Here is a 24205-nt window from a genome sequence, read left to right as displayed (position 1 = left end):
TTCAGGAACTACTTTTGAATACTTTGTTATGGTCTAAAACGCAAGACTGATCAGATACTTCGCTAAAATCTGGAATACCATCTTCATGGCTTGGATCACACTGGCTGAATATTTCACAGTGTGCAAGACTGAGGTCCACACTTCCTGTATATCTGTGGCAGAAACGTATGCAAACCTCTAAGTTGTTTCTGTTTCTATACTCTCTACCTTAGGGTTATTTATGGTACCGTGAATACCTGCCTGTTCACAGACACTAACCTCAAACTTCTAGTCATCAGTTTTTGTTGGGCTTTTTTTATATATCTTCTCAGATAATTCCAGAGAAACTTTGATTATTAGCAGTGCAGCCTGATGTCTGAAGGTCTGAATCTATTTGATCTCTTATGTTGATGATGGTGGCAGTAGTATGGTAGAGAAACATTAAGGGCTTGAAGTGGGCAAACAATTATAAATTGTCTTGTTTCCATAGCAAGTGTGCTATTGCATCTGCAGAGTGTGATCACCCTTATTCTTTTAAATTTATTTCATAGGAGAGGGTGGGAAGCAATAAGATTTAGAAAGCGATGCATTTTCTTAGTCTAGTCCTGGATCAATGCCAAATGGTACTTCTGTATTCTGGGAGGAGGCCCTCGGTGCACTTGATTCTCAAGTAGATGCAAAAAAGTATATTTTAGTCTTCTGTACCCTTGCAGAAGTAGTGTAATTTTTTTGCAGTACACTTTTGCTTTTCATAGGACCCGTCACCTGTAGGAGAAAGCTTTGTGGCCATGGAGATCGTATTTAAGGGAAAGAAAAAGAGCCATAAATTTGACATAAATTTCATTATTTGCTTCCAATACATTATCTCCTCTCTAGCAACAGGAAGACAGGCTGAAGTAGCCCTGATAAAGGCAGAGCTGCTTTGCAGTTAATAACGCTTTTGAAATGAATGAGTGTAAAAATGAACCATTGCTAGTGGGAATGTTACTTTGTAGCACAGTACTTTTTTTTTTCCTTCCACTTGAGCTAGTTTTACTGAACTCTTTCTTCTCTGTGATGCTGTTTAGTGTTGCTTGTAGTAGAGAGATGTCAAAATGTACCACCAACTTTCCAGGCCTTCATATATCATTACATTTGTGATTGTTCCTACTGTGCTAGATGTTCTCAAAACATATCACTGTCAATGCAGTATGTACTAACAGAGCTGTTTTTCCTGTACAGGCAGCGTTGTGTGCTGTTCATGTCATTAGAAAGGTGCCTGAACTCATGGAGATGTTCCTGCCAGCCACCAAAAACTTGCTGAATGAGAAGAACCATGGTAATACCCAAGACTGTACTTTGCAAGGCTGTGGCATTTTTTTATGGGATGGTGCATTTGCTGCCTGATCCTTTTGTTTGGAAGGAACTGTCTAGTTCTGAGTACTGAGACTTTCTGAAGAAGGCCCAGTTTGGGTCATATAGGGTTTGCTAGAGTACCCAGATCAGAAGAGAAAAAATCAAGACGCGTGAGGAACCCAACAAATACAAAACAGTTAACACATATTGTCCTTCTGGAGTCTTATGTTGTATAGAATCAGAATCATAGGTTTAGGTTGGAAGGGACCTTAGAGAATGTTTAGTCCAACTGTGTATATTACCATCTGACTGTATATTTAGTATGCAAGGTTCTGCAGACAGAGTCCAATTTCTCTTCTCCTTTGGTCTTTAGTTGCAGCTTTAAGACGTGCATGTTGCTGTCTGCTTTCTCTTGGGCACAGCTGCAAGTGCAAATATATTTGGGGATAGATATATTTGATTCAAGAAGGCTGCTGTTTTACATGATGTTTTTTTCTTATGATCTTTGTGACATGTCCAGAGACAGTGAAATTGTTAAATGTTGATGATTTTTTCTTCCCCTGCTCCCTTCCTCCTTCACCTTTAGGTGTTCTTCACACATCCGTTGTCCTCCTCACAGAAATGTGCGAGAGAAGTCCAGATATGCTTGCACACTTTAGAAAGGTAAGTCTGAACTGATAATGTTTCAGAGCTAATGAACTGATAATATTTCAGAGTTAATACTCATAGTTTATGGTAGGCTGGGTTTTTTGGTTGTTTTTACCATTGCATCCTCTTAGTTTCCATAGTGAAAGCTGTATGCGTGTCTTAATAAAATCCTTAGAACTATTCAGGTGAAGAATTTGATGTTACTTGTTATCAAAATAAAGAAAAAAAAATTTGTTTTGGAAATTTTGTATCTAGCCCTAGTCCCCTTCAATAAGCAGGTAAGTTACAAAACATCGGTCTTCAGACTGTGCAGTGTGATACTGATCCTAAAGTTAGATTTAAAGTGTTGTCTTTGTTCCTGTAGGGTTTTTTCCACTCTTTGCAGCTAGTTGCACAGTGAAATTGGAGTCAGGAATGTATTAAACATTAAAGAGGCAAAGATTAAAAACTTGAGGCTTATATTAATATGCATTAATCACAGCCACACAATTTTATAAGCTCAGGTCAAAAATACCAATGAAAGTTCTAGTTCTGTGTAACTAGAGGTATCTGTGGATACCTCATCCCTGGTGCATGCTATGTTACATCATTTTCCATTTTAACTCAGCGTTTGAGAATCAGTGTCCCTTCTCCTTTGCCTAGGAATGTTTGCCTCTCCTCTCCTGCCCCCCAGCGCATACTCCCTAACACTGTTTGTAATTTGCTGTGCTGTATTTTTGCCATATGACAGGTTACCAATAGAAGGGCATCTGAAAGTTACATTTATTATGTCATTCTGACTTCCTGTTTAAAGAAGGGAAAGTTGAGCAAAGCTGGTAGAACAACTGGCTGTTTGCTGCTCAGAAAAGTCTTGAAGGTGCTTATTTATTTGCATGCACAGTTTACTGTTCTTCCTTGGCTTTCCTGTGTCATGAGGGATTTCAAACAGTGCATCCTTTTATGCATCTTCCTTTGCCTGATCACCTACATAGGAGCAGGAGTGAAAGTGGTAGTAGGGTCACCCTGTAGGTAGCCATCCCTTCTACTTGCTCAGTTAAGATTATAGTAGTAGGAAAAGAGGGAAGACAGCAACCACAAAATTTAGGTACTAGATACATTTTATTTTCTAGCCATTTCTTGTAGTTTTTTTATGCTGTGAATGGTATAACATTGACCTATCCCTAATGCCTGCTTCGTCTGTTTTGTCCCTTTTGTCTGTTTGGAATCCTGCTGTGTTAGAATGAAAAGGTAAGAGTTAACTCTTTTAGATTGTGCATGCTTGTGTTGAATCTGTAGATGTTTGTCTCTTAATGCCACACTTGTGATTGATACCACATGCTTAGATCATTTGTCTAATGCTTTTTGTGTGTCACTAAACTGCTACACCCATGGCAGCCTTGAATCTTGGTTGTGGCCTTCTCTAAACCCAGCCCTGCTTTCCTCAAGCTCTCTGTCATTTGAGGAAGACTTAAAGAATTTTTTGTGCCTATAGGCGCAGACTGTAGCCTTGGGCTTTCTTCTTATCACAGAACGGGCTTTCTGTTTTGCTTAAATCATGAGACAACTTTGGGTGATTCCCAGAATGCAATAAGGAGGAGAACAGACGCTGGAGTTGCTTTCAGGGAAGAAGTAGCTTGGCTTGGGAGAAAGCTGAAGGGAAATCCATGCTCTAAGTTATATGGAAACTCTTGGAGAGGGTATAGATCACAGAGCTTTTCTTTCTAGAAGCTAAGTCAAATGGACCGTCAGACTTGAAGAAATTCCAAATAATTTACTCTAACCAGAGTAGTACGATATTTGAAAAGGTCAAAACTCTTGGCTATGCCTGATGTTTCCACAGAGATGTATGCTAAAAATTAGTTGGGTTCTAATGTATAGCCCCTAAGCAAAGTCCTGGAATTACACAATTTCATTAGTCCAGCACATCCTGTTCTCATGAAGAGAGGAATTTAAGTTGATATTTCCTCTCAATTCTCTGGTAAATTTAGTACTTAAAAAACCCAAACAAACAAAACCCAAAACAACAACAAACAAGCAAAAAAAACCCCCAAGAAAACCAACAACAAAACATTATAGTGAGTAGGTCCCAGCTTCACTGTTTCTGGTTGTGCCATAGCCAAGCTGTAGGTTTTCATAAAACATCAGCTCCAGATGTACAGGTTGAACTTCGTGGGAGAATCCATAGTCTTGCTTTCAAAGATAAGATTTTGTTCTTGGACCTGTACTGCAAAGTTCAGGGGGAAGGAACACCACCCTAACAGGACAACTTTCTTCTTCACAGCTTGTTCCCCAATTAGTTCGTATTCTGAAGAACCTTATCATGTCTGGATATTCACCAGAGCATGATGTGTCTGGGATCAGTGACCCCTTTTTGCAGGTAAGAACCAATGCAAACAATGATTGATAGCTTTAATTCAAGTACTGTGTTTTGAGACTGAGGTATGATGAGGTTGTTACCTAAGGGCAGCTGTATTGATTTTAAGATTTGGTGTCTTTGTTAGAGCTGATTCTGCAAATGCTCTTAAATCTACCTTAGTGAAAGACACCTGCCTTAGTTTCAACAGCAGTTGTGCCTTCTGATGTTAGGTGGAGCTGTGACAGAATGGGGAGGCTGCAGCACATGTTGGTCTTGCAAGGCCATGCCTATTGGGGGTTCTCTTGACAGAAAGTGAGTACAGCACAAGCCTGTTCTTGTTGGTAAAGGTCTTACTAAGGATAAGCATTTGCTTAGGAGTGGAAATCAGCAGCTTGTTTTGCTTCTTTGCCACTCCTCAGAAATGAACTAGGCATTCCATGGCCCCTAGATGAAGTGCTTCTATCTAATGAGATTTTTTTTCTTTTGCTTTATTTTGTCTAACAGGTACGAATCCTGCGGTTACTAAGAATTTTAGGACGAAATGATGATGATTCTAGTGAAGCAATGAATGATATACTTGCACAGGTGAGGTCTGAAAGGTTGATGAGCAGCTTAAACTTTGTCTTTGGGTTTCTTAATTTGGATTCAGCAGCTCTGCTGAGGATATAGCTAGTTGCTCTGCTGGGTTGCATTTTGCTGCAAGAGATACATGCTAGGGATGGCTTAGTTTCACTGCGTGTTCTGCAGAACAGCAGAAAAGGTATTTGTTTTGAATGCATTGGTGTTACTTATTTTGTTGCTTTTCTCCAGGTTGCCACTAATACAGAAACAAGTAAAAATGTGGGAAATGCCATTCTCTATGAAACTGTGCTGACTATTATGGACATAAAATCTGAGAGTGGGCTGAGAGTAAGTTGCTTTTGCTATAGCCTTTTCTTTTTCTTTCTAGGTTTGAGTAATTTGTGTAGACTACATGAAACTAATTCGTTTCACCCAAACATTGCTCTGCAGTTGGCTTTAGATAAGTCTGTAGCCTCTTCAGAAAGTGTTGCTTGGTTTTTGTGTTTTTTTTTAATCAAGGAAAATAAAACTTCCCTTGAGAGCAGGAGAGACCTTGTGCTGTGTCTTAGCTTTTCCTCTGCTTAGTCAGTTTCTAGAGTTCTTTGTTATGCTTTTGGCCAAGAACCACAGTGATAGTGTTGACATATTGCCTTTAAAATTACCTTGAAATATTGAAGATGACCAAGAGCCTTTTTTTGATCACTGACTTTCCCTAACTCTTTCTGCAGGTGTTAGCCATTAACATCCTAGGCCGTTTCTTATTAAACAATGACAAAAACATAAGGTAAGTTGTAAAAAGTGTGTTTTGGCAACACCCGGTTTAAAATATATGAGAAGCTATTAGACAAAGATGGTGCTGAACCAGGAGACCATACTGGGATCAGTATGTTGTTGGGATCAGTATTATTGCCTAATTTTTTTTTTTTTTTTTTTTGTCAGGGCATTCTTTTCACTCTGAAAATCTTAACTGTGGCCCTGCCCTTCTTAGCTGATAAGTCTGGGTGTGTGATCTAATTCCTAATATGATTTCCTAATCTAGTCAAGTGGTTTTTTTCCAATAACCTGTGAATCTCCTGTCTTGTCCCAGCTGGTCTATGGTGACATTCAAATCAGAGGTGTCATTGAAGATCTGAGAAATTAGGCAAAGACTGTGCTTTTTCAGATTGTGTGCTGTTGGCAACAAGGAAGTTTGATTGTGCTTTGGTCACTGAAACTGGACATGGAATTGCTTTAGCTGCTAGAGTGAAGTCCCATTTATAGGCATTATGATTGCAAATCATAGTATTATTAGAAGACTGTAGCCTTAGCAGTTGAAACTTGTGCTAGTTTGAATGTATGGTCTGCAGAAGTCCTAATCTTTAACTGCTTTGTCTTTTCAAAATCTTCATGAAGACTGGACAACTGACATGAGCCCCGGATTAGTATGTGTGCTTGTCCAGGCAGCAGGGTGCTTGCTAGGCACGTTACAGATTAGTACAATAACTCACCTTTGAAGTTGTGCCAGCAGTCCCCTGGAAGACTTCCATTTGTTACTGTTTACAAGAGAACCCTGTTCTGTTGCAAAATAAAACTACATTTTGAGGTGGTGCATGTCTGTTGTAGAAACTAAATGCCTTCTTTTGTCAACTCTTTATTTACCCTGTGTCCTTATCCCAGATATGTAGCTTTGACATCACTGCTGAAAACTGTGCAGACAGACCACAATGCAGTTCAGCGGCACAGAAGCACGATTGTGGACTGCCTGAAGGACCTCGATGTCTCCATTAAAAGGTACTTGAAATACCAATGCAGTCAACTCTCAGGATTATGGAACAGTGAGCAGGACAGAGGGCAAAATGACTGTAACCTTGGGGAACTTTAATTGTGATTAGTCTGAATGCATAGAAGTGTTCATACTTGAAAGAATGTAATAGAGATATGCAGTCACATTCCTTGGGAAGCTGCTTCTATATTTTAAGCATCTTGGATTGGAAAAAAGTATTTTTGTTTGCCTGGATTTTTCCAAAATGAAGTAAATGGAGATCAAATAGTGTGCTCACAGCAAGATGGGAAGCCTCTACAAAGTGTGATCCTAATCAAAGCTGCTCTCACATGCTCTGTGTTGCTTTTCTTTTCCAGGCAAACAGGTAGCACTATGTTATCTTGAAGCAGTGTTAAGCCATTCAAGTAATGCATTCTAGTTTAAATTTTATTAGGCAGTGGTGGAATTCAGACTTACTTGATTGCTCAAATAATTTGCTTATAAACCACATCCTGTTATGCATTCTTGGTGTTCATTTGTCATCTAAATCGCATGTCACTACTTCTCTGAGCAGCAACAGAGCGTGTGACCTTACTTACCACTACAGGAAGACTTTTTTCTGCTATTCACTCTAAACTTCCTCTTTCTTCCTATTACTTGAGTATGTTCCTTTTACTCATGATGGCAACTTTCTCCTGCTTCTGTCTGACACCCCTAGATACTCCTAAGTTGTTTGATCTCACTTTTGCCCAACTATATGGAATACATATAAACTGAGCCTTTCAGCCTGTCAATTGCTTGCTCTTTCTTTCAGGACTCTCTTCATCATCATTATTCTTTCTGTAACTGGTGATCTGAGCTCAGTGCAGCATACGACATGACAGTAATAGTGACAGTTGCATCCATGTTGCTTGTGTGGAATCTGTCTGCAGCAGGCCACAATTTCACTGAGCTGTTGTCACATCATGAATATGCTTTCAAAATGCTCAAGCTCTTTTTTTCTCTGTTGTCAAATGGAGTAGATATGTCATAGATACTCATTCTGATAGGCATCCTCCAAACTTATGCCTATGCCTACCTTTGAATCAGAGCTAGATGATTTACAGTACTGTTCAGTCTGATATGAATGGAGTAGGAAAGAAATTGGATCTGTCTCACTTGGTAAGCTTAATTTTAGCTGCTACGTAATGGGTATCATCAAATCTATTTTTAGAGTTGCAATCTATCCCAAAACACAAATGCCTATCTGGCTGATGTTGCTGATTGGTGCCAGAGGCAGCATGAGGCTAGGCTGCAGAATAGCAAAGCCCCATCTAGGTTTCTGGATAGGAAGGAACAAAAGCATTTTAATGGTTCCTTCTAGGACAACACAGGTATGCGACAAATGAAAATGCTTCGTGTCTGAGTGCTGTTGGAGGATGAAGCTTCTGAGTGATCCATCAGCAGAGCACAGCGTTGCCATGCTGACACTCATGCTGCTGACAATGCACTGTCTTCACTGAAGCAGTATTTTGACCAGGTGTCAGTCCGCAGGCAGCAAGTTTCAAGGGCTGGGACTTGAGGGACTTGGTTTTATGGGGTTTTTATTTCACTAGCTGAAAGTACTTTATTGGTTTTCTGTTTCTTGCCCTAGGCGTGCAATGGAACTGAGTTTTGCTCTTGTTAATGGGAATAATGTCCGTGGGATGATGAAGGAGTTGCTGTACTTCCTAGACTCCTGTGAACCAGAGTTCAAGGCAGACTGCGCATCTGGAGTATTTCTTGCAGCTGAAAAGTATGGGGTCAATTTACTCGCTATTAATTTTTTTTTATGCGTCCTTGGAATTATGAGCATTTTGTATGTTGTTCCTAATCATCAAGAGAGTATGTTGACCATCTTTTTACTTTTCTCCAATTGCTGATCTGTGAGTGGTTTGTCAGATTTGTATTCATTCAGCTTTCTGATGTTAGCATTAATGCAAAAAATGCAAATACGAAGAGTGTAGTGTTTTGTGGGTATTTTTTGTGTGCGTTTTGTTGGTGTGTCCCCCTTAGGAAACAATAGGTCAGGAAGTAACTGAATGGGGAGGTTCTGATAATGATGGGTTTCTTGCTAGAGTTGAAGGCCAGCAGTTACTGCCCTAACCTACTTTCTTAATTTTGTCAGATACGCTCCTTCCAAACGCTGGCATATAGACACAATTATGAGAGTCTTAACAACGGTAAGTGAGATTTCCTCTTGTGTGTGTGACTACGTTTTTTAATTCTGTAGGAAGTTACTCATTATCAAGTTGGAGATGGCAGTAAAGGCTGGCACATAACAAATTATACAATGCAGAGAGAAAGTGTACTTACGTGGTTGTGACCTAAGGCAGCCAGTCAAAAATGTGATGTAAATTCATTAAATGCAATTGCGTGGTCCTTTAGAAGAAACGTATGATTTCAGAAACGCACCGGAACACAGTGTGAGCAGTGTTTTTCTACTGAAATAGTCACATGAACTCTTCAGTTAGGACAGCTCTTGTCTTTGATTCCAATATACAGTGCTTTCGGGGGAGGGTGAACACAGCCTTAAGTTACTTGCAAAGAAAAAGGGGATGAAACAGTTTATTGGAATTAACCCAAGGTGAGTTTATCAAAGTTTTTTGAAACGAAAAAGATAGCTGTGTCAGCAGCTAACTAGTCCCTCTTTTTTGACTTTAATTATTACTGTCTACCTACAGGCATTATTATATAAATATATTTTTATATATTTATTTATAACTGAAATAGTGTTTTGGCAAACAAAAAGAAAGAGTTCTTTAACTTGAGTAGGCAGTTTGTTACCTGAGGCAAAGGAGAGGGTAAACATTTTTTTAATCATTACTTCAAATTTGAGAAGTTCATCAAGAAGCAAGCCTGACTTGTGTGCTGTTTTACTACCTTGAGACACAGCAAAATAGATTCCTCTGAACTGAGAATTGATTTCCATTACAAGGTTGGCTATGAGAATTGCCCTCAAATTACTTTCTTCGATAAAGTAACTTTCTTCTCTTGGCTGCTAGAGACTGTTTATAAAGCTGCGTTAATGAGGCTAACTACTGCAGACTCTTACAGATCTTTTTCAGTCTAGCAGACTTATGAGAGCTAACACAGAAAGATTGCGCCGGACATCTTTGTCTAGGTGAATTTTCACTTAGTTGACCTAATTTGGCTTACTTCATTTCCTTCTTTTTCCACGCTTTGCTCTCAGTGCCAGAGGAGTACCCAAACAGAACAGGTTTTGAACAGTATACATCTTCCTTTCAGTGCCAAAGCTGTGTGACTGTGTATTGCCCCACTTACTTTCCCAGCCTTGAAGTGAGCTTTTCCCTCTGGGTTCCGTGTTCTGTCCTCTAACCAGAGTGGTATGCACACAAGTTCCTAGGTCCTCTGCTTACTTGGAATAGTCTGGCTTTGCAAAGCCTTCAACACCATCTCCCACAGCATTCTCCTGAAAAAGCTGTCAGCCTGCAGCTTGGACAGGAGCACCCTGTGCTGGGTTAAGAACTGGCGGAGGGCCGGGCCCAGAGAGTGGTGCTGAACGGGGCTGCATCCAGTTGGCGGCCGGTCACTAGTGGTGTCCCCCAGGGATCAGTGTTGGGCCCAGTGCTGTTTAATATCTTCATTGATGATTTAGATGAAGGGATTGAGTCCATCATCAGCAAATTCGCAGACAACACTAAGCTGGGGGGGAGTGTGGATCAGCTGGAAGGCAGGAGGGCTCTGCAGAGGGACCTGGACAGACTGGAGAGTTGGGCTGGTTCCAATGGGATGAGGTTCAACACGGCCAAGTGCCAGGTCCTGCACTTTGGCCACAACAACCCCATGCAGCGCTACAGGCTGGGGACAGAGTGGCTAGAGAGAAACCAGGCAGAAAGGGACCTGGGAGTCTGGATTGACAGGAAGCTGAACATGAGGCAGCAGTGTGCCCAGGTGGCCAAGAAGGCCAATGACATCCTGGCCTGTATCAGGAACAGCGTCGCCAGCAGGTCCAGGGAAGGGATTCTGCCCCTGTGCTCAGCCCTGGTGAGGGGGGCAACCAGGCTGGTGAAAGGACTCGAGCACAGACCCTATGAAGAGAGGCTGAGGGAGCTGGGGCTGTTCAGCCTGAAGAAGAGGCGGCTCAGGGGAGACCTCATCACTCTCTACAACTCCCTGAAAGGAGGTTGTAGCCAAGTGTGGGTTGGTCTCTTTTCCCAGACGAGTTTCAACAAGACAAGAGGGCATGGTCTTAAGTTGTGCCAGGGGAAGTTTAGGTTAGATATTAGAAAGAATTTCTTTACAGAGAGGGTGATCAGACATTGGAATGGGCTGCCCAGTGAAGTAGTGGATTCTCCGTCCCTGGAGATATTTAAAAAGAGACTGGATGTGGCACTTAGTGCCATAGTCTAGCAACCGCAGCGGTGGGTCAAGGGTTGGACTTGATGATCTCTGAGGTCCCTTCCAACCCAGCCAATTCTGTGATTCTATGAAGTAATTGAATAAGATGCATTCAGCCCCCAGGGTGTCTTCGACCTAAAGCTTTCCATTTAAGAGAGCAGTTTTCTGTGCTGTTTTTTGTTCCTTCTGTAGCACAGGCTTGTTTTGTCCATGTTCTGTCCTCTTGATAGTTTCAGGATATTTGCAGTATGTATTTCTCTGGGTCTAGTGAGTTCATGGGAAAAATGTACTGTCCTGTACTTCTACCCATCTTAACCAGCTCAAAATCAACCATAAATTGCTTGGGGATGAGGAGTGTGATTTTTATTTCTATCAGGTAGCCTTGTGAAAGATATCAGCAGATGCTGGGTGTTAGAGAGCATTGGATTTGTCTCTTGAATACACACTTGTTTTTGCAGGCAGGAAGTTATGTTCGTGATGATGCAGTTCCCAATCTGATTCAGCTCATAACTAACAGTGTGGAGATGCATGCCTACACTGTGCAGAGACTCTACAAAGCCATCCTTGGTGATTACTCCCAGGTAATACCAAACATGACGAGCTTTAGTTTCCTTGTTCTACTGTAATAAACATGTTTACTAACATCTCAAGATAAGTCAGCATCATGCTGTCTAATCCAAGAGACAGATTGCAGAGGAGGCATGCTTCCTACAAGTTTATGTTCTTTTTGTTTTATCTAATTATTTTATGGAATTATTGATTAAATTGACTATTCTTGCTTCTGCTCTGGAGAACTTCTTTGGCTGGAAGGAGGGCTAAACTTGCTCTGGGAAATGTTGATGGTTTAATTTGTCGTACAGGCATCCATTTAGCCCTGAGGTTTCTGGTTTTTTTTCTTCTAACAGCAGCCACTGGTACAAGTGGCCTCTTGGTGCATCGGAGAGTATGGAGATCTTCTAGTGTCTGGTCAGTGTGAAGAGGAAGAACCAATACAGGTATAGCTTGGAAAAGAATAACTGAGTACCTGGCTGGGGCTGGAGCTGCTTGGCTGTGCAAGGGCAATGCTTGCAAAAGTTACTAAGCAGTGGTGTCCATGATGGTGGTGGACCCTGGATAGGAATCTCCTTGACATGCTAACAGGCATGGTCTGCATAAGTACTCACTGTGAGGAGTGCAGCCAAAATTGGCAGAGCCATGTGGTTTCAGTGTGGCTTGCAGGGTATTCTGCGAGGGTCTTAGCTGTGTATTTTGGTGGTAAACCTGCTTCAATGTGAGGAATTGGAACTGTAGATCTCCAGCTAGATGTATCTGCCTCATACACTGAACATAGGCAGAGGAGGTATAACATGGCCATTAAGCAAGAGACAGCTTTTTACAGTATGCCACTAGAAGCTTGCTGCTCTCTCTCAGCCTAACCTTTCTGTACCTTTTCAGGTAACAGAGGATGAAGTTCTTGATATTTTAGAAAGCATCCTGATATCTAATATGTCTGCATCTGTTACACGAGGCTATGCTCTGACTGCCATCATGAAGCTTTCCACAAGGTTCACCTGCACTGTCAAGTGAGTTATCATGGATGATGTACTGCATAGGGCTTTGCTGCAAATATGCTAGCATCAGTTGTCTTTAGCAAAAGTATTGCTTGGACATGTTCTGCTTCCATAATTTACAAGTGTCCTCTTGTTACTTGTTGGCTTCTACAGCCCTCCTCTGCTTGCAGGGTGGAAGACTTCCACTGATCTGCGCTGTTTTCTCTGTGGATGTCCTCTGCTGTGTAGGGACTTACTCCAAGCTGCTGTCACTAGAAAACTCCTTTGTGGGGAAAAATAAGTCCTTATTTTCAGTGGACTGTTCTTTCCAGTTCCTGTTTTGGATGATGGAGGTTGAAATAATCTTGTTTCCTACTGATGGTATCTTGGTGTGGATAGTTGAGCATTCTTATGATACACCTTGTGGTGGTATATTAACCACCTGCTGATGTTGCTGTGAAGAGACAGTTCAAAAATGGATGTTGAATAGACACTCTAGGAAAACAGCAGTTACTACTGTATTAAATGAGTCCCAGAGGACACCTGTTGAGGCCAGATAGTGTCTTGTGGATGACACATGCTAGTCCCTTGCTTACTGTTTCTAATTCCATGGTGTGTTCCTGTTGTTTCCCCCCCTGTCTTGATGCAGCCGCATTAAGAAGGTAGTTTCCATTTATGGCAGCAGCATTGATGTGGAGCTGCAGCAGAGAGCAGTGGAATATAATGCACTTTTCAAGAAGTATGATCATATGAGGTAAGTGCTAATTAGTTTTGGTGTTTGCAAAGGATCACTTTAATTACGGTCATCTCCTGTGTACTGTGCGTTGTGCTTTGAGAGCTTTGTCTGGTGATTTTGGTAGGATTACAGACAAACTAGAATCCCTCATATATAGGGCTAGTGGGTGTTTTAAGAGCTTAACATGAGGTTATTCTGTGATCAGAGACTTTCTCTGCCAAAACATTTGCCCTGCTTTGAGCTTAAGCTTGACTAATTTTTATTTGTATGTGTTGAATCTTAAATTTTACCATGCTAGATCACCACAGTCATTAGGTTCAAACTTATTTTAGAATGTCTTTGGAGTAAACATGCAGACATCCATTGATGTGTCCTCCATGGACTAAGTTTTGCCTGTGTTTGTAGGGGCCTCCCAACCTTGTTTCAAAGGCTCTTTGCAACCACTTTTTTCTGTGGGTGCCATCCAATTCACTACGTCTAGCACGCAACATCCCTATGAGTTCCTCTTTTCTCTCCTCCCATGGGACCCATGCAGAAACTCAAACTGTTCTTGGAAAAGTCATGTTAATGACCAAGGGCATGTGAGCTGCCCTATTGATGAGCTGAGAAAAATCTGGCATGAGAAGCTTTAGATCCGAGTTGTTCATTGCAGACGACTGTATCTGGTGATCAGCTGCCTTTTGATCATATGCTATTCATAGTTTTGGGAAACATGACACTTCAGAAAAACTTGTATGAACTTCATTCAGTTTTACAAGAGAGTGTCTGTATCCCCCCCCCCCTTATATTCTGGTGTTTGTTACAGTGTAGAGGTCGATGTTTAATGTTTAATAGTTTCTTCGGACTGAGAATTTGTTCATGGTCAGAAATGTAGCCCATTGTTGGGTGTATTGGCTCTGGAACACTTCTTTCATCCCAAAATACATGTAGACAGTGTGGCTTTCCGCCATTACAAACAGCACTCTGCCTTGATCTGCAAGGGTAATGGCCTTTCTTGTATTGCAGACTAGTTCTCCCTGTACAGGTTTTCCAAGTTTTTTGTTTTGATGTCAGGATTCTGGATCCTGTGCTGCTGCTTCAGTATCTGTATCATTTCAGGAGGGTACTCTCGAGGGCTGAAATTAATCTTTTTGGAAACCTGATTTGGCTAAACAAGAGCAAGTTGCTTTGCTTTTTCAATTTTGTCACCTGTTTTAAATAGCTAGCCCTTCTGCAAAGAGAAATCAAATGACCTCACTCTGACTCAACTGCATATGGAACAGAGCGGCCAAGTGTTCTGTGTCTGCAGTTCATCCACCATTGCTCAATTACTCAGTTTTGTCTTGAGTTTGTTATTCTCGCCCCACAGTGGAGACTGTGTCAAGTACTAGGGGAAAATGGAAGGCAGGAGGGCTTGTTTGGCTTTTGGCTGTGAAGTAGTTTTTATGCTGGCACAGAATGCCAGGGCTTGCTTCTGACCACCTCAAGCTGTCATCCAGTCTTACATTCCTCTGCACTGGAGCGAAAATGAAAAAGCAGGTTGCCCTGTGTATATAGTCTCCTGGATGTCTGAGTATTTGGATTGGGATCAGGAAGACGGCACAGTGTAACTATGTCAGCTTCTTTCAGGCCAGCCCTGCTTGAGAGAATGCCAGTAATGGAGAAAATCACCACAAATGGCCCCACTGAGATTGTACAGACCAACGGAGAGACAGAGCCAGCAGTACTGGAAAACAAACCTCCACCCTCTGGATTGCAGCCTGCTAGCCAGGTAATGGAAGCTGATCTTGGTTAAGTTTCCAGTGCCTGTCAGACCACACTGCTGGCCACTGCCATAAGCTGATGCCATTTCCCTCCTCCTCTCTGTCTCCTGGCTAGTTGTAGCCTAGTGGTTTTTGCATCATCTCTCTACTCTGATGGCTCCAGTGTCATGAAAAGGTGTGTGGAAGAGGTCATTGTGGGGAGTGCAAGAGCAGGGTGGCATTAAGCTATATGCCCCAGCCTGTCCTGATGTGCATAAACTCCTTCAGCCTTCTCTATCTTTGTGGTCCCAAGAGCATGGAAACTAGATCTGTCATGGGGTATGGGACCATAGCCAGACTAGGAACCTCCTTGACTGGCCAGCGGCTCTGTTGGTCTTCAGTTTGAGAGCAAGACAGAATTCATTGCATTTGCAAGGGAAAGTAACAGGAAGTTGAATATGTAACTGTTACATCTGCTCTCTCATTAGGCAAAAGAGTTGTTGGACTTGCTGGGGGGAAGTGATATAACACCTGTAATCCCCACTGCACCTACAAGCAAGCCAGCCTCTGCTGGTGGGGAGCTTCTTGACCTCCTGGTAGACCTCAGCCTAACAGGTGAGCAGGCTGTATCTCTTCAAAGTCTACGTTCTCAGTGCCAGGGTGGTATGGGGGCTGTCTAGTTCTTCACTTTCTATCAAATTGTGGTCTGCATTCTTATTCTTACCATAATAGCATACAGGTGGGAGTCAGGGAATCAAGTCACAGGCTGAGCTGCATGATTAGCTGGTGAGACTTGAGCATTTTTGCATTCCAGCCTGGGAATGCTGTGAACATTTCCAGAGAGGACTGTGAGATCTGAGGAATTCGTTCTGTTTGGATGCCTACTAGATCAGGAGGATCCAGTCCTTGTTAGTGAAAGCAGAGAAGGGGACAGTGACAGCACAGATGATCTGTAGAGCTTCTGTAAAGAAATACACAGCAGTTGATCTTTGGAGGAGTAATTACTCTTCACTGTATGACAGCTAAGTAGTAATCTTTAAACATTTCTTGTAGGTTCTCCAGTATCTGCCCCTGCGCCCCAGATAGCACAGCCTCCATTCCTCCTTGATGGACTTTCATCACAGCCTCTCTTCAATGATATTGCTACAGGTTAGGGATGTAAATCCTCAGCCTGGGGTGTCACAGCACCAAACTAAAATTAAAAACGGGTATTAAAAAAAAGGGGGGGATTTTGGAGTGAAGTGTGGCACAGACACCCGAGGGGTGGGTGTTTAATCTTCAGAAGAGTTCATGTCTCAAGGAATGTAAATGTACTCTGTGATGCTGAGAATGATCTCCAGGTTCTGTAGGTCTGCTAATTTTATTTTTTTTTTCTGCAGGAATCCCCTCAATAACTGCATACAACAAGAATGGGCTGAAGATTGACTTCACCTTTGAGAGGTCAAACACCAACCCTAGCATCACTGTAATCACGATACAGGCCTCCAACAGCACAGAGTTGGATATGACAGATTTTGTTTTTCAAGCTGCAGTACCAAAGGTAGAACCACTAAGGACAAACACAGTTGTAGGCTGAGGGCCAGCTGTATATACTTCCTGATGGGTGCTTTCATGGTAGCAAGAAACTTGCAGCACAGTCAACAAGTCTAAGAGCTGTTACTAGTTTCTCTTAGTGCTCAGTTTTGTCATCTCTTTCTTGTCTGAAAGTAAATGTTATTATTGCAGTGGAATACCAATTCCCATCAGATTGGTCTACTTCTGCTTGGACAAAATCTTGTTTTAGAATCACTTGTTAGGAAGGTTGCTATAAACCAGAGAAAAACATTGTCTCAAAAAAAAAGTGAAGATACTAATATTTCCCTTTGTTCTTAGTTTCTAACAGATATACCATGTTCTTTGCAGCTATGAATACATGAAAAGAATCTTTTGGAACCTATTAGCTGCTTACAAAATTTTAAATTAATCTCCACCTGGTGTTGAGTGACGTTCCTTCTTTAATCAGTGTGTCTCCCCTTGCAATTAGCTGCAGCACAAAATGGGGGAGATGGATATTGCCTAGTTTGTAGTAGAGCAGATCATGTAAGCAGGCTGTGAATGGAATGTTCCTCAAGTGTCAGAAAATAGGTTCTCTTCAGGGAGTTTCACTTCAGGAATCAGTCATGCTTTCACTTTAATTTGGACAGGTTTCATACATGCCCTAGGAAGGGATTAGGAAAAGACTGGGCCTCCTGAAGGGACAGGTGTGCTGAGCACTCTTGACTCTCCTTCTCTGTGTGACACTTAAAACAGCACATCACTGCTGCTCTTGATACACGACAGTAAGCCCTTAGCCCCTAGTGTTTGTGCTGTCCGGGTCTTGATTGTGTAGAAAGCAAGTGAGACAGTGAATATTTTGTTATTTAGAGATAAGGGGTTGAAGAACAGATGATTTGATTTTGTTGTGGCTGTACTTAAACTGTCAGAGCCAAGAACTGACCTCTTAATTTTCCTTGGTTTCACTCAGTACAGAACTTAGGCATCAAGCTGTTTTTTCTGTTTGCCATTTCTTCAGACGTTCCAGCTGCAGCTTCTGTCTCCCAGCAGCAGTGTCATCCCTGCATTTAACTCGGGAACCATCACACAGGTCATTAAAGTCCTGAATCCACAAAAGGTGAGTGATTTCAAGAGAAGATATGAAAGATGCTGACTTGGAATTGGGCATTTAGTGGTTGGTTAGGTACGCATCTCTGAGAGATAGGGAGTGATGGTAGTGGATTATGTGGTTTTAATGACAGTCAGTTTGGTTAGAGTTAGGAAGAAGTTATGAAAAACACAGGAGACTGGACACAGGCTTGGCCTTCAGTTCAGTTTTACTGCTGAATCAGATTCACAGCTTTGCTGTCTTGAATTCATTGTCTTTTGCATCAGAATGGTTGTTAAACAGGCTTTTAAAAGACCGTTCTAGAGGAGCTCAGCCTGGTGTTTGTACGTGTTGTAAAAGTGGTATCTGAAAGGCACACATCTTGACGTATAAATATATTTAGCATTTGTTCTTGCTGTCTGTAGCAGTGTTACTGAAAATGTTATGCAAAAACCAGCTTGGTCCATAATCTTAACAAAATTCTGTTTTCTCAAACAGTGTAATTTGTTTTAGTGTGATGCATGTAGATTTAAACAGTTGATGTAAAGAATCTTAAGGTGTGATTTAATAGAATTCCATTTGGTTTACAGCCTTCAGAGGCTTCAAGACTGGGATATAATAGACTTGAGGGGAGGGAAGGGTGTTGCCCACATGTTCTCCTTAAGAGGCTTTGCAAGTATTCAGGTGGCATCAGAAAGAAAAATAAAATTTCATATTTCTTCTGTTGTGGGACAGCTTTAAGATCTTCACAGTCTTTAAGAACTTAAAACATTTTAGGTTTTTCATACATTAACACTTATGCTTTAGATGTTAAGTGTTACTGCTTGACTGATGTGCAAATTAGAAAAATGCTCATATCTTAGCCCAAGGATTCACTGAAATGGCTGTCTTCTAGAGTATAGGTTTTGTGGTTTCCATGGATCTCCTCTTGTTTCCATGTAGTGTCCTCCCCCCTGCTTATGTTAAGGCAGAAGAATAATTATTCTCTTTGTCTTGTATACATCTGATAGGAATTTCTCTGAGGTGCTGTAGATCACCTTGAAAGAGTTTAAGGAGTTTTCCTGTTGGATGCCAGAAATTGCAGTAGATCTGCCTTTGATGGGGCCCCACAAGGTGAATTCCATCCTGGATGGTGGGATGCTTTCTTGTTAGAACCAGAACTCCTATTAACACTAAAGAATACAGAGGTGCAAAATACTATTTTACTACCTTTCCCTCTTGCCCAGTGTTTTCTAACTCTTCGGCATCAGGTATTTGTGTGCCTCTTACTGTCCCTTAGGTTGCTGTTGCCTGAGTACAGCTTTGCAAGAACTCTGTCCATGAGATAGTGTAGTTACTTAAAATACTCTGAGGGAGGCAACCTTGGAACAGCCTTGCTGTTTAGGAGGTAGCTGTCTTGTCAGTGTCGTAAAGTCACTTTTTCACTTGGATATGGACTGTCTTTACACTGGATTTAAGCTGATGGCCCCTTTCATAAAACAACACCAAATAGAGGAAAAATTGACACTGGTTATATTGATCTACTATTGGTAAAGCACAGATGCTTTATTCTGAGGCTGGCTGGAGTTATTTCCCTCCTTTCCTCCCTCTGCGCTGTCTTTTGCGTACTTCCCTGTCAATATGGGCAAAAGAGAAATAGCTAACTTTTTTCTTTTCCTTTTAGGCCTTTTGGAAACAAGTTTTTTTGAGAGAGAGAACAAGGAATCTGGCTGGAGCTATTTTTCAGGGCTACCTTTTATCTGGATGAGAGCCAAATGAGAGTGCAAAAGAACTTCTGAGCTATTCCATCATTTACCCACACTAGGAAATATTCTTAGAGGCTGTTTCCAGTTTCTTTGGCTATTTCCTTCATAGTGGTACTGAGCTATGCAATACTTGAAGTTTCCAGGCCACTGCTTTGGGTGAACAGCTTATATGGGAAATGACACCTCATTTCCTGCAAGCCTCATTGCAGAGCAGCAACGTCCAGATCTGCCTTCTGCACTCATCCCTTGTTAGCTGGGATTTTATGGAAGCCATTTTTGTATGTTTAAGGACTTCAGTGTTTGTGAGATCAGGACCAGTGCAGAGATAGATGTGTGTAGACACTATGCTATGCTACAAGCTTTTCTTAGAGCTTTTACCTCATCTGAGAACTACAGTGACCAATTAACATCCTACTGATTAAGCATTTGTCTGCAGTGTTGTATCTTACCCTGCACATCCTTCCAGCTAGCTCCTGTGGTGAGGAAAGGTCTGTGATTTGTATGTCTGGGGTAAAGGAGGCAGGCTGGATGTGGGCGGAATATCTGACCTGTAATGAAGACCTGAATTTGTTTTGTGTTTTGTTTTTTCCCTTTTCTCTTGTAGCAACAGCTACGTATGCGGATCAAGTTGACATATAATCACAAGGGCTCAGCAATGCAGGATCTAGCAGAAGTCAACAACTTCCCCCCTCAGTCCTGGCAGTGAGGCCCTGGCACCATTATTATTCTCACCCCACCCAATCAAAAGAACTCTGGGAAGAAGGTTGTGATCCTTTGTAATCCCCCAAAGTGCACCATGAGCATGGGGAACAGATGAGACCTGCTGATGAGGAGGAATTTTCCTGAAGTGTTTGCTGACTTTGAAGCATATCTGTTAAGACTATTTTCTCCTCTGCTGATGAGGCTGGTGGCTTGTGGAGGCTATTGTGCATTCCCTCACACATGCATTCACAGCCAGAAGCAACATTCCCTTCTCCTTGCTCCCTACCTGCCCCACCCCCATCCCCCCTGCAAAGAAACACAGCCTGGTTGGAAGAGAAGTCTGGAATTTTTAGCAGGGAACTCTCTTCTCTCTGCAACAAGTGAACAGCTGCCCCTTCTTTCTGCTGTCTTTTTCCCCCGGGGTGGGCAAGGCGTGTTGTTATTCATTACTAGCTGGATTCTTTCAGACACTTTCATCTGAGGCTCAATCTGGGGACTTGGGGAATGTCAGGCTGCCCTGTCGTCTTGTACCCCCTGTGTCTGAAGGGGTTGGAGGCTTCTTATGGCCTAATCAGTGCATTATTGTATACACCCACCTCTTAGTTACATGATACATACCAAGAGCAAGTGAGGCCTTGGGAGTTCATCTGCAAACCTGTGACAGTGCAGGAAAAGAGGTGCTGGCGAGAGCTGGTAAAATGGCTTTGGTGCTGTACTTGGAAATGAGGACCTTACTCTTGAATTTTCTTTATTTCCATCAATAGCTACAGCCATACAGATTCACAGTCAGTCTTCTGTAGCTTCCCCAGGAAGTGTGGCAGTGATGTGAGAGATGTTAGAGGTTCAAGGAGCAGCTAGTTTTCTACCACAGATGGTTTCAAAGCCTTTTAACTCAGTAGTAGTGGTTTATGGGTAGAAAAGACATATTCAGCTTTTTAGGTCAATCTTTGAGCAAGGACTCTGTTCCTGCTGTGAGAGGAACACACAGCAAAGTTGCTGCAAAGTTGCTCTTCCCAGTTATTCCAGACCTTCTCCCCAGTTTGATTTCCAGAACCTGTTGTAGACACCCCCTTGGATTCCATTTGAGTTACTTCTGACTGGGACATTTGTGTTGTATCTGTAATATTGGCACTGAAATAAAGACCATGCAGTTTAAAGAGACCTTTTCCCATTTTGTTACTTAATTGATCCTTGTAGGTTTCTCCTTGCTCCCCTTTCAGAGGTACATGCTAGTTCAGGTTCAGACTGAAAGTAACTGAACTGTTTTTTTGAGTGGAAGCCAGTTGTTTGGTTATTTGGATCCCAAGGTATGAGGCCCAGTACTCTTCTAAGCCTATAGAAAGCTGTGTTTAGTTATGCTCCCTAGTGTGAACTGTTGTCAAGGTAGTACAGCTCTGTGAGTTCTCACAGAGGCAATGTGTAGAACATAAAGCACAGTGTGACAAAGCTATTCTGATGTTCAGCACTCTCCAGGGAGGAAAAGGGAAGGATGTATCTTGGATCTTCAAATGTGAGTGTGCTGGTAAGTGTAAGGCACTCCAGCTTGCACCCCAATGCTTTCTCAAAAGAAACTGATGGCACATCTGCTTTATTTCTGTTACAGGGCTTTCGAGATAGTGATCACTCAGTGCTCTGACAGCAAGCTTAGACACAGCTTTTTGCATCTAAACTAATACTAGGCTCCAGTCCTTGCTAAAAACATCGCAAAAGTAGTGCTCATTGTACCTAGAGATTATTGAAGACCTATTTTGCTCTTGAGTTGGGAGCTGGAGGCCAGTAAAGGTTGTTCAGTCTGCTTTGGTTTTAACAGCATTAAGTAATACAATATAGGACTGACTTAAGTGCTGGTCTGTGTAGTGGAATAAGTTCAGCTTCTCTTGGAGGGCATTTTTGCTGCCTTATTGATTAGACAGGTTTGCAAAGAGCTTTTTCTATTCTATGGGAAGTGGTATCAGCATGGAGTTTTAAAATCTAGGAACATGATGTATGATTTCCTTAAAAGGACTTTAGGGTTGTGGCCTCATGCCTTGGCTGTCAGTGGTGAGATAGATACTGTACTTCAGCTAGGAGCATCCTGAAGCAGGCAGTCATGCAGAAAATGTATGAAAAGTCCATTTGTAGGCACTGAACATTGACCTGTGTTGCTCTCACTGCAGGTGTGAGTATTCACCATCCCACTAGCTCAAATTTCTGTGTTGAAGGCTGGGCTTGTTAGGTTTCAGTGAGCTTTGAGGGCATTCCAGATATGAAGCCAACTGGAAGTCTTTGCCACAATTCCAGGTCTCCCATCCTCCTCACAGAGTTTTACATGGTCACTTGTAGTGAAAGCTGGCATGCCTCAGCCTCCATTTGTTTTTGCTGAGAAAGCCGTGATGCAGGAGCACAGATGAGGAGAAAGAAGTAAACCGTCTCTTACCTGGCCAGTTTGTTGCAGCAGAGTTGGGAACAGCTTATCTTGTTCCTCTTGTTGCACTGTTCTCTCTCTCCCCTAGAGCAGATGAGTTTTGTTGTTGGCCTCTGGTAAGTTTGTAGGGTAAATTGCTAGTCTGTTCTTGGCTCCTTCTGCCACCCTTACACAGTGTGTTTGTGTTTTGGGAAACAGGCACTTTGTCAGGTGTTTCTGAGTCGAGCTGAAGGAGGTGTTGTGTGTACCTGAAATGCATTCTGCTTGAAGCCATCCCTTGGCTATGAAGTACTCCTTTGTAGCAGCCCAGCATTCCTGTTGTCTTTGGAGCTCTTTCCCTTCCCCTTGCTAAGGGATGGGGCCCTAACATGGCACCAGAAGAAAGGCCAGGTTTCATACCTTCCCCATCTGCAACACTACATAATCATTGCTTGCTCCATCACCCTTAAGTGCATCTCTTAAATTCTGTGCTGCTGCTTTGTTTTCTGACTGGAGAGTACTCTCTTGAGGGTAGGGTTTTTTTCTGCCAGTTGAATGCAACAATGCTAACAAGTCCTTGCTTTGGTGTAAGGGGAATAAGAGAGCAAGATGCAGACTTCATGGTTTATCTTAATTACCTGCATTGGAGACTTTGGAGCTGGGAGAGATTGAATGTCTCTTTTTTTAAGTGAATGTATTTTGAGTCAAAACATGACAAATAGTGGCCATAATGGGCCTGAAGGGGGAGAAGACATGAGAAGATCCAACCTTTTACTTTGTCCGGGTTTCGATGGGACAAAATATAGCCTTGAACAACCTTTTGAAGCAATAGCAGTGAGGGGACTGCCACCTATACAGTACCTTGGATATGTAACTCAGCAGATGTTGAAACAGATGGAAAGGTGACTTAGTGCCTTCCCCAAGGCTGGTACAAGCTGCAGGATGGAGCAGCAAAGATGGCTTTTTTTTTTTTGGCTTTTTTTTTTCTTTTCTTTTTTTTTAAACCTGCTGGTGCGCTTTCTATGTGTTCATTTTCTACTTGGGAGCGGTGAGGGAAGGAGCCACTGGACTGCTTCCTTCTGGACTTTCACTCTATTCCTGTATATTACTCCTTTTTCTTTCCTGATGTTGTAATTTACATTTTACATGGAGCCCCATCCCACCTCTCAGATGATATAATAAAAAAATAAAAAATAAAAAATAAAAATAAAAATAAAAAAAAATAAAAAAGAAAAAAGCAACAAACCCCCCAACAAATGCAATCAAATTTAAAGTAAAAACTTGCAATTTGACCAAGGAGTTTGGTGGCATTCAAACTTTTGCAGACCTATTTTTGAGGTGTGAAGAATTTAAATGCTGAGTCTTAGGTGAGTGAGGAGCATAACGGATGTAAACATTTACATGGGATGCATTAGACTTCTTCTGTGTGTATTGTCTTTTGGTTGAAACAAATTATGAAGTGACTAATAAAATGAGTCGATATTCAATGATTTAAAACTGCCTTGTTGCTTTTTCAAGTACAGTGGGATAGGATGTACTGTTTCTTAAATGCTTGGCTGTTACAGATGATGTGAAATTATCATTAAGGGCAGAATTTCAATAACTTTCCAGGAAATCTTTTAGAGCAAAATGAGTAGATGTGAAATAGAACCCTGACAGAGCTTGTCAGTTACTAGCAGCAATACTTGTCCAGGTGCTAGAAAGGTGTGATGAGCTCCAAAGACGAAGAATTTTTTCCTCTGGAGTTTGCAGCCTCCCTTTGGAGATGGCTACATTTCCCTTGCTGATGA

At 41.9% G+C, this 24205-nt stretch overlaps 1 protein-coding gene and 1 non-coding gene across 4 annotated transcripts in view; both read left to right on the top strand.

Moving 5' to 3' along the window:
• The window catches only part of AP1G1 (adaptor related protein complex 1 subunit gamma 1), a 39409-nt gene extending 15497 nt beyond the window's left edge, over positions 1-23912 (top strand). For 2 of the 3 annotated variants that reach the window (XM_071756512.1, XM_071756510.1), the window contains exons 5-23: positions 1201-1297; positions 1901-1977; positions 4223-4318; positions 4802-4882; positions 5108-5206; positions 5587-5642; positions 6515-6628; positions 8233-8373; positions 8746-8800; positions 11438-11560; positions 11885-11974; positions 12414-12541; positions 13158-13262; positions 14853-14994; positions 15454-15580; positions 16019-16114; positions 16345-16505; positions 17517-17615; positions 19935-23912. In XM_071756512.1, the coding sequence (XP_071612613.1) occupies positions 1201-1297; positions 1901-1977; positions 4223-4318; positions 4802-4882; positions 5108-5206; positions 5587-5642; positions 6515-6628; positions 8233-8373; positions 8746-8800; positions 11438-11560; positions 11885-11974; positions 12414-12541; positions 13158-13262; positions 14853-14994; positions 15454-15580; positions 16019-16114; positions 16345-16505; positions 17517-17615; positions 19935-20036 (1989 nt within the window). In that variant the 3' untranslated portion in view covers positions 20037-23912. Of the gene's footprint in view, positions 1-1200; positions 1298-1900; positions 1978-3180; positions 3190-4222; positions 4319-4801; positions 4883-5107; positions 5207-5586; positions 5643-6514; positions 6629-8232; positions 8374-8745; positions 8801-11437; positions 11561-11884; positions 11975-12413; positions 12542-13157; positions 13263-14852; positions 14995-15453; positions 15581-16018; positions 16115-16344; positions 16506-17516; positions 17616-19934 lie in introns of all 3 variants that reach the window. The other variant, XM_071756511.1, reaches the window with a different exon arrangement.
• LOC139802296 (small nucleolar RNA SNORD71) lies at positions 8004-8090 on the top strand. The gene has a single exon (XR_011728558.1). It is a non-coding gene; the product is annotated as a small nucleolar RNA SNORD71 (small nucleolar RNA).
• Positions 23913-24205: the final 293 nt, after the last annotated feature.

The sequence above is a fragment of the Heliangelus exortis genome, chromosome 13 (assembly GCF_036169615.1).
Source record: "Heliangelus exortis chromosome 13, bHelExo1.hap1, whole genome shotgun sequence".
In the NCBI taxonomy this organism is placed as follows: domain Eukaryota; kingdom Metazoa; phylum Chordata; class Aves; order Apodiformes; family Trochilidae; genus Heliangelus; species Heliangelus exortis.
The sequence above is the reverse complement of the archived record's forward strand: the minus strand, read 5'-3'. Positions and strand labels throughout refer to the sequence as shown.